Source organism: Hipposideros armiger, unplaced genomic scaffold (genome assembly GCF_001890085.2).
Source record: "Hipposideros armiger isolate ML-2016 unplaced genomic scaffold, ASM189008v1 scaffold_396, whole genome shotgun sequence".
Taxonomy (NCBI): Eukaryota; Metazoa; Chordata; class Mammalia; order Chiroptera; family Hipposideridae; genus Hipposideros; species Hipposideros armiger.
The window spans coordinates 1,682,390-1,691,539 of record NW_017731746.1 but is presented as its reverse complement, the minus strand read 5'-3'; the positions used below and the strand labels follow the sequence as shown (position 1 = coordinate 1,691,539).

Here is a 9,150-nt window from a genome sequence, read left to right as displayed (position 1 = left end):
ATCCACGGCAGCCCAGCTCCAGGTCAGGCTGTTGTTCAGCATCTTAGCTGTAGAGGGCAGTGTCACTGGCCCTCTTATGTGGGATCCGAACCGGGGCCCTCTGGCATCCCAAGCCAGTTCTTAACCAATGCGCCACTCGGCCGGCCCCCAGCGTTTTTTACTACACTATCAACCACTGTTACACTGCCTCCCTTCATCAAGTTATTTAATCTGCCTGAAATCCAAAAACTTCATCTCTGAAATGATCATTGAATTACACAGTGTTAAGTTGAAGGCAGAGGAGACAGTGAACTTAAAGGAGTCCACATCAGCTTCCCATTCCAGGGAAATGAAGTTTCTCACTTTGGGGGTGGAAAGATCAGGCACGGAAAAAGTATTTTCCAAAGAAATCTGTTTCTGCCTGATATTACCCCTTTTGAAAAAATGACTCACTGACAGTGTTGAGTATCAAATCTAGTTTTAATCTGTAACAAGTCTTCCCACTCTCCCACCCATACCCCCCTATTGTACCCAGGGTAATGGTAAGAATGTTGGCCTCCTCTCTTCCCCTGGAGCCTTGAGGTATTGGCAGCAGTTGCCCCCTGCTGAAAGGCCTTAGGACAGAAGGCAGGGGTCATTGGTGTCCTGCAGCTGCAGGAGGACCTCACCTCAGGTGGGGATGGTGTGGGATGGGGGCAGGGCCCAGGAGAGAAGGGTATAGGAGACTCCTTGACTGCAGGGATTTCCTGTTTGTAGGCAGAAAATAGGAGCTAATGGAATCTAAGAGCAAAGGTTGTCTTTTAAATAGAGCGTAGGATGGGGAGCTGGGACCTCATTAACCACTAATAAATTCCAGCACCACCAGGACTAGGGACAAGGAACAGAAAAAGGAAGTCAGGTTCAGTGCTAGCCAGCTTAGCCCCGTCCCTCTTCTTCTCACCCTGTGCAGGTGAAAGGTCACAGGTGAGAGGATGCTCTGGAACCTGCACTTTCTTCACTCAGCCTTCTTGGGCACTCGGCCCATCTTGGTGCGGATGTTTCGTAGGAGAAAGAAGACAGCTGTACTGGCTGCACAGATCACTTCAGCCACCCAGAAGGCTGTGCTCCAGCTGTAGTGCTTGGCAATGGTGCTGAAGGGCAACCCAGCCAGAAAGCCGCCCACTGCCAGGAAGGAGGGGAAGAGCCCAAGTCATTTGTGAAGCTAGAGCCAGTGGGGCCTTCCCCAGCCTCTACCTGTCCTATGTGGAGGTGAGGTAGAGATTCTAGAGGATACCACTTACCATTGGCCATGAGTCCCACAATGGCATGGGAAGTGCCACACAAGTTGGGAGGGGCGCTCTCGTTGGCTATAACTCCGAACAAGGCGATGGGACCATAAGAGGAGAAGCCAAACACAGTTCCCAACAACAGGATCCAGAGCTGCAAGAGCAGTGCAGGGTAGCATTTAGTGTCTGAGAAAGCCTACCTATCGACACCTGCCAGAGAGAGGAATGTTTGATTCCCAGGAACTAATTGTAAGGAGACAGTGACCTCCCTCATCCCACTTCCGAATACAATTGACAGCGCAGAGCTGGAGGAGTGGGTGCCACACTGAGCCAACCCAGGGGCCTGTGTGGGTAGGTGAAGGAGGTACAGAAGCCATCCCTCCAAGTTAGATGCTGTCTCTTCTCAGAATATATGCAAGCTGGATTAGCAAGGGCCAAGGCAGAGTGAGTAGGACAAAGGTGAGAGAAACCAGAGATAAAGATAAGGCACCTCATGTTCCTTAAAGCCTGTGAGCTCAGCGAGAGGGTGAAGAGCTGGAGTCCAGAAAGCAAAATCCTAGAGGACCATAAGGAAGAGAAGAAAACCAGGCCCAAAGTCGAGGGGCACCAAAGTACAAAAGAGGAACTGAGATACAAACAGACTGAAAAGGGAAATCTGAGAGGCAGAGAAAGTCCTGGGCCAGCCTGGAGCCAGGGGGGAAACTGAGTCAGTGACCCTTGCTTTCTCATCCTTATGCCTGCCCTACGCCGGGCCATCCTTATTTACCTTGGGGGAGTCACTGGTCACGGTTACTCGAAAGAGGTACATTGACACTGTCATGCCAGCCATCATGAACAGCAACAGGCCATGGCGAGGGTTCCCATAGATGGACAGCCCTGCCTGTGGAGATAGTCCTGCAATGTCAGGCCCTAAGAGCAGCAGAGAACCCCCACCCTTGGACTCTGACACAGCAGGCCTCTGCCGACGGGTCTTTGGCAATCCCACCACAGTTCTTGGCCCAGTAAGCTCTGGGAGGCCCTGGGACCTGTTCATGTTCTGAGGCCAAACTCCACAATATCCCTTCCTCCACTTGGGGCAGGCCTGGGACACGTGCTGGCAAGCTGCACCCAGTCCCTTCCCAACCCGTTTTCCTGGGGCTGTGGAGAAGCCCACTGCTAGGCTGAGAGAAATTCTGGCTCTCCTTGACATCAGTTAAAACCCCTTCCCCAAGAGACTTGCCTCTACATCCCTAGTGAAGAAAAGTAGCCCGGACCCATTCCCACCTTACCCAGCCTAAAGAAGCATATGCCAACCTGCCTGTGCCCTACAACTCCTACTTCTCTGGTGCCTGTCCTAGTCATGCTGGGAAGATTTGAAAATATCCTCCTCCTTCCTGTCCCCCCTGCCCACTCACCTTTGCCATGGCCCTGTCTGACAGATAGCCAGCTGCGATGCTGCCAACAAGGCCCCCAACCTCCAGGGCACTCATGTAGGAGCTACCTGCAGTGGGAGTTGTAGGAAGAGGGAAAGGAAGGGTGGAAGGATGTTACACATTGGGATTATCCCAGATTGGCTTAGACCCAGAGAGGTAAAGGGTCCCCAAGGGTGACTGGCCACAGCTGCCTGAGTAGTGCCCAGCCTTGGGGAAAGAAGGAAGGGGATAAAGGGAAGCCGAGCCTGAATTTCCAATCCCCTGCATTAGTTTCTGCTCCCTATGCCCACCCCTGTCCCAACACTAATCTTACCCACGAGGGCTGACTGTCCTTTCTCCTGGATAAGGAAGAACTGGCCCCAGTCAGTACAGCAGGTCTTGACTCCAAACACCACAAGGTAGCCAGTGGAGAGCACCCACAGGTAGGGGGACAGCAGCAGCTCCTGTAAGGTACTCTCCTCCTTCAAGGAGCCTGGGGTGAGAGGAGGCCATGCCTCAGGCTCTGCTTCTACTGCCCTACCTCCACTGAGCCCCCACCACTCATTAACCAGCCACAGGAGCAGAGTCCATCACATAGCCAGGGATCAGCAGGAAGATACCTGGTCACCCACTGCTCTGCCCTCTCCCCTCTACTGCAAGACTCAAGAAATGAAAGAGATACTGAGGACCAGGGCAGATGGAGAAAGGCACCCAAGCCACTTAAGCTTAGGATGCTGTCCAGGACAGGGAAGTCTGGCTCTGTTGTGAGGAAGGACCAGGATATAACATAAATCATAGCATTTGTTGGCGCTGCCATTTATCTGGTACTTAACTGCCTCTTGGGATGGAGTTTTATCTACTCCCCACCCACTCTTCATTACCATCCATCCCCCTACATCCGTTGGCTAGCAAGGGGCCAGGCATATAACCAGTCCTCAATGAAAGCCTGCCAAATGAATGATGAAAGCTGCCAAGTGGTCGGCTTGGGTGGGTACTCACCCTTTTTGCCCTTGGCGGGGGTGGGGTCCAGGTTTCGGAGTCCAACATCAGCAGGTTCATTGTGGATGAGCAGGAGACAGAGGAAGGAGACAACCACACACAGCGCTCCAGAAAGGGCCAGCGTGCTGCGCCAGCTATAACTCTGTGCGAGGATGGTTGCCAGGATAGGGCCCAGCCCTCCAGCCAGATTCATGCTGGTTGACAGAATGGCCCACCAAGTGCCAAACTGAGATGGCTCAAACCACTGTGGGGAAGAGGGGGACAGAGTAGGTGCCCAGCCTACAGTCTGTTGAAGGAGGGATCAAGTGGGGCAGACCCAGAAGCTCACATTACAGGGATGAAGGAGAGGGCACTTCTACTTGGCAGGACCATTTCCCTCATTTGCCACCTGATCCCACCATGTTCAGGCTCCTAAAATATCTTGACAAGCAATAGGAGCTGGACTGGAACTCCTGAGGAACCTGCTCTGGGTTGGGGGTGGAGGTGCCAGTGTTCCCACGTGCTCTTCGAGTATCCTCTAGGCCAAACTAAACAGGCTTCTTGGGAGCAGACACTCACCTTCCGCAGGACCTTCCCACATGGGGGCCATCCCAGCCCCTGTGCAAGGCCATTGAGGAACCAGAGAGCAGTAAAGACAGGCACTGTGAAGCTCCAAGAAAAGACTATGTTGATCAGGCCAACCAGGAGCAGCCCAGAAGAGAAGAGCCAACGAGCGCTCATCTGGTCAGACAGCACCCCACTCACAAACTTGCTGATGGCATAGGCTGCTGACTGGCTGCTGGTGATGAGCCCTGCAGGAGAAAGGAGCAGGGAACAGGACACCTGGGGGGTTAGAGGCCAGGACAAAAGCACAGGAGAGGGTGAAAGAAGCATGGGGTCAGGTGGATAGAGGTGCCCAGCAAGATGAAACAGCTCCTTCCAAATGGAATAGGAAGAGCCTATGCTGGAATCCAGACACTTGTTCATGGAGCCCCGCTACTCCTCTTGCCTCACCATCAGCAGTAGCCCCAGGCTGACCCATGACTTTTCAGCCTCTTGGAGAGTTCCAGCTACAGCTGTCAGGGGCCAGGAAGGAGGCAGAATAGAACAGCTCCCTTCCCTGGGATTTACATATGCCTGATTCCTCCCTCACAGTGGATGCCAACCCAGGGCCTCTGGCAGTTCTGTTGCCCCACCTTTGAACAAGGGGCGAAGGGCTTAGAATTGGAGGCAGGGACCCTATTCCTCCTGAAAGGTAACCTGCTAGACCACATGAAGTCATTGTGCCAAGTCCTCAGTTCCCAGTGCTCACAGTGTCAGTGGCCAGCATGCACCCTGTGATCTTAGTTAGCATGCACCCACACAGATGTGTGTATTCAGAACCCCAAACATACTCATCATAAACAGTGTGCTGGGGGCACATGTGCATCACAGACACATTAGATAAGCAGACACGCATGTATCGTACTCAGAGTCCTTTGCCCACATCCATGTACACAGATCTCAGAGCCTCTTCATCTGGTACATGGCGGCTGTCCCCGAGCCTTTGCTGTGCAAACACTCCACACACAATACATGCCTGTACACATCACACTGCCACAAACACTCATCCTGCTGGTCCTGTGTCCACCACCCTGTTCTTCCAGGGCTCACCCAAGTCATCCTTGTCCAAAGGGATCTCCTCCACCAGCGATGGCATGACAAAGGAGAAGGTCTTGCGGTTGAAGTAGTACAGGCTGTAGCCTCCGAACATGGCCGAAAAGATCATAATGCGATAATAGCCGTAGCCTCGGGCTGCCATGGTGGAAGCCAGCAGGCCCTACTGGCCAGGACACCGAGCCTCTGACCACAGCTCCTGCTTGTGGCTCTCTCAGTGCCCCCGATCTGCTGAGTTAGGCTTTTCCTGCTCCCTCCTCCACCCAGCCTCCCAGGCTCCCTTTATAGCCCCTTTCTGGACAATCATTAAGCCTGGGGCGGCTCATGAACCCAGTGTCCTGAGGGAGACAAGAAAACAGATTATTGACAGCCAAGCTGTGGGGGCGGGAGGGGGTCCCAAAGAGAGGCAGTGCCTGTGAGCCAGGCCAGCACCCTGTGTTCCCAGGATTTCTGCCTTTCCCTGCTCTTCCTTGTTCACCTGTGAAATCAGCTGTGATTAAAGGCTCAACCTAATTACTTTTGTCTGCTTGAGCCCAGGGGAGGCAGGGGTGGGATGAGTAGAGTAGCCCTCTCTATCTCTGCTCCCACAGTCACTACCTTTTCATTCATTCAACAAAAGTTTATTGAGGGTTTTACTGTTGCCAGGCACTGCACCAGGTGCTAGGTTTCTAAACACATACATTCGATCAGGCACATACCCCCAACAACCCCACTTCCAAGTCTTCTAGAGCTAACCTCAAGCCCTGTAACTTCCTGTAACTTTTTATTGATAGTTGCAGAGTTGTAAGCCAATAAGAACTTCCCAATTCAGTGTTACATCCAAAACCCTATTAGGGGCTGGGGTCGTAGTAGGATCGCTGAGCAGCCTCTGGTCCCCTTTACCCTGTAATGTCAGTGCGGGCTTCCGTCGGGCTGGCTGGGGCCTGTCGGGTGGGTGACTGGACTGCCTGTGAGCGGGTAGGCGCACCCACAGACTTCAGGCGGCAGTGCCTAACAGCCCAGCTTCCCAGGGCCCGGGCAACATGCCGCCGCCGCCCCGGCTTTTCTGCTCGGCTGGGAAAGCAACTGGAGCAGAAGACAGGCGCAAGCCGAGCATAAGACCACACGTAGTTGCCGGAGGCCCCGCTTCGGGCGCCTAGTGGCTCAGCCTGACGGGGTGGGGCCAGGCGGCGAGAATGGGTAGGAGGGAGAGAGGCGGCGGGCTCTCGGCATCTGCCCAGCTCCGTGTCCTCAAGCTACCCAGGACACCAGAGTAGGGCTGGGAAGGGATCCGGGGCTGGGTGCAGGAGCTGAAGAGGTACAGAGACAGAACGGATGCGACATAAAGGAGCAGGCGTGTGCTGGTCACCTGCAGTGCCTCGGCAGCCCCCAGACCCAAGAATTGCTCCCCCACCCCGGAAGGGGCAGCCGCAGGAATAGATCTGGGTTGTATCGAAAGTTGAGGCAACCTCTATTAGGGCTCCAGCAAAGGAGCCCCAGGACCTGAGACTCCCCCTTCCGTCCCGCCCTCAGGAGACGCCCCTCTCCCACACACCGCCCCCTACCTGAACAGAAGCAGGACCCGCATAGGGATGGGGCGGGGCCGGCTGGCGCATGCGCAGACGCCCTGGATTGGGCGGGGCCTCCGCCTGAGTGTCTCTGTGTTTCCCAGAACCAAGTCCACCCCCAACGATTTAGACTTAGCCATGCCGATCACACTGCTCCTTGGGTGAGCATAGCGCCCCTTAGGGGCTGGATTCGTGTGTTCCTACCTTCAACAAAACTTTTTTTTTTTTTAAGATTTTTATTGGGGAATTGGGGGAAGGGAACAGCATTGGGAAATCGGGGAAGGGGAACAGACAAGTTGTCCTTTTGTTCTGCAGTCTAGTTGTGGAGAACACCGCTTCACTGGCCCATGTTGGTATTATGATCATTGCGCTCTTCCTGGCTGAGGCAGTCGGTTGCTGGCCATTGGACGGCAGCTGACGGCAGCTCTCACTGCAGCCCAGCTCCTGGTCGAACTATTCACAAACTTAGCTATAGAGGGAGCAGCTTACTAGCACGTGTGGGAATCGGAGAGGCAGCCCGGGCTGTTTAGAGCTAGTGCTCTTACCAACTGAGCCAGTCGGCCAGCCCCCCAAATCATTTTTTAGTGAGTGCCTCCCCACTACCAATCACTGTCTCCAGTTGTTCACAGTCTGGGGAAGTTGTAGTAAAATAACAGTATTTTTCTGTAATAAAGTAATGCAGTTCTCAATAAGCACAATTTCAACATTTAACCTGTGGTTAGACTGTTGGGGACAGAAGTAAAACAAAACTGTTTAAACTACCTGGCCCGGAGTAAACCTTAAATTCTAATCCTGGACTCACTGCATTCTAAGAGTGTGACCTTGGGTAATCTCCATGAGCCCCAGTTTCTTACCAGACTCAGGTTCGTGGTCAGGACTAAATAGAAGATTTAGATAAGAGTTGAGAAAGTTTAGATTAATCCCTTTCACAGAACCCACTGTAGAATTAATGAAAACATTTTAAGTGCTCCGAAGTTGAGAGCAAAGATCTTTTAGAGTGGGAAGGTGGTTCAGGGAAGGGAAGAGATGAGTTGAGATAAAATGGAATAATTTGTGGCTGAACTTCAGAATTCAACAGGTATCTACTGAGCCAGACAGAGCCTACAGTGTGTTAGGCACTGTGCTTTCATGGAGGTAGATCAGAGGACCAGGAGAATGAGTTTCTTCAAAACCAAACCAGACCAAAGAGTTCCTACTTTAACTAATAGATAGCCATTTAAGTATTTTTCTCTAACTTATTTTTAAAGTAAAATATAAAAAACGCACAAATCTTAAATGTACAGCTCAATGATTTTTTTAACGTATGTTAATGCCCCTGTAATCACCACCCAGATTAAGTTAGCTTTCCTATCATTTTATTTGGAAATTTTCAAACCTATAAAAAGTTGCAAGAATACTCTTCACCTCTGGAATATAAATATTTTGCTATGTTTTCCTAATATCTCTGTATACACATAAATACACATTATTTGTTGTTGAATCTTTTGAAAGTTAGTTGCAGACATCGTGAAACTTCACCTCTATATAAATATTTCAGTCTGTATTGTGCTAAAAACAAGGATATTCTACATAACAATATAATTCTCACACTCAAGAAATGTATTTATTAATATCTAGTCCATATTTAAATATATTCAATTTTTCAAAAGTGTCTTTTAGAGCTTTTTTAAAATCTAGAATCCAATCAAGGATTATACATTGCATGAAGTTATATATCTTTACTCTTATAATTCCATTTTAAGACCTTTCATAAGGCATTCTGGAGTGGTGCTGCTTGGGCTGGTGGCTGATTTCAGGATGAGAATGGTGACTGGTTTAACAATCCTGGTAGAGGTCCCTGAAAGGATGAGTGCTGCCAGAGGGTCCCTTCCACACAGGGGTGAAGTGTTCAGCTTCCTAGATAACAATCTTGGATCTAGCAATTGGAAGGCAGGAGATTTAGGGGAAGAAGACAAGAAAGTTAATGAAGAACTGGAGTCTCAAGTATGTAGTAAATTATCAGGAAGATATTCATGACGTTATAGACTTGGCTTCAATGAGGTAGAAGATCATGATGGAGAAAGTGATGTGGTTGGAGATGAAGAAGGAAGAGGAGGGGCCGGCCAAGAGGCGCGTTGGTTAAGAGTTGGATTGGGACACCAGCTCTGAGCAGCAGGGCTCCGGTTCAGATTCCACATTAGGGCCAATGACACTGCCCTCTACAGCTAAGATGGTGAACAACAGCTCGACCTGGAGCTGGGCGGCCATGAGTCACCAGCAACGGCGTAGGCTGCAGTGGGACTGCAGTGGGGCTGCAGTGGGCTCCTGTAAGCCACCGTGAGCGGCTGGCAGCCA

General features: G+C 51.4%; 1 protein-coding gene across 6 annotated transcripts; it reads right to left on the bottom strand.

Annotated features, from left to right (window-relative positions):
- Positions 1-440: 440 nt before the first annotated feature.
- SLC37A4 (solute carrier family 37 member 4) lies at positions 441-6,869 on the bottom strand. Of its 6 annotated transcripts, none has more exons than XR_002126353.1 (10): positions 5,267-6,708; positions 4,193-4,425; positions 3,635-3,878; positions 2,970-3,128; positions 2,639-2,724; positions 2,011-2,124; positions 1,735-1,800; positions 1,260-1,398; positions 920-1,140; positions 441-725 (listed from the first exon to the last, which is right to left on the bottom strand). XR_002126353.1 is itself a non-coding variant. In XM_019663631.1 (10 exons), the coding sequence occupies exons 2-10, from the start codon at positions 5,412-5,414 to the stop codon at positions 974-976; spliced, it is 1,356 nt and encodes a 451-aa protein (XP_019519176.1). In that variant the 5' UTR covers positions 5,415-6,558; positions 6,814-6,845; the 3' UTR covers positions 441-973. The 6 variants fall into 6 exon arrangements, 5 of the variants coding, with proteins under 5 accessions (XP_019519176.1, XP_019519177.1, XP_019519179.1 ...); XM_019663631.1 differs by adding an exon at positions 6,814-6,845 and having other exon boundaries at positions 441-1,140; positions 5,267-6,558; XM_019663632.1 differs by having other exon boundaries at positions 441-1,140; positions 5,267-5,607; positions 6,152-6,706.
- Positions 6,870-9,150: the final 2,281 nt, after the last annotated feature.

Coding starts and splice junctions, on each gene's coding strand:
- SLC37A4 (XM_019663631.1), bottom strand. CDS start 5,414: ATGGCAGCCCGAGGCTACGGCTATTATCGCATTATGATCTTTTCGGCC. Junction 2,125..2,638: donor CAGACAGGGCCATGGCAAAG/GTGAGTGGGCAG, acceptor CTATCTCCACAG/GCAGGGCTGTCCATCTATGG. Junction 1,141..1,259: donor TGTGGGACTCATGGCCAATG/GTAAGTGGTATC, acceptor CCTTCCTGGCAG/TGGGCGGCTTTCTGGCTGGG.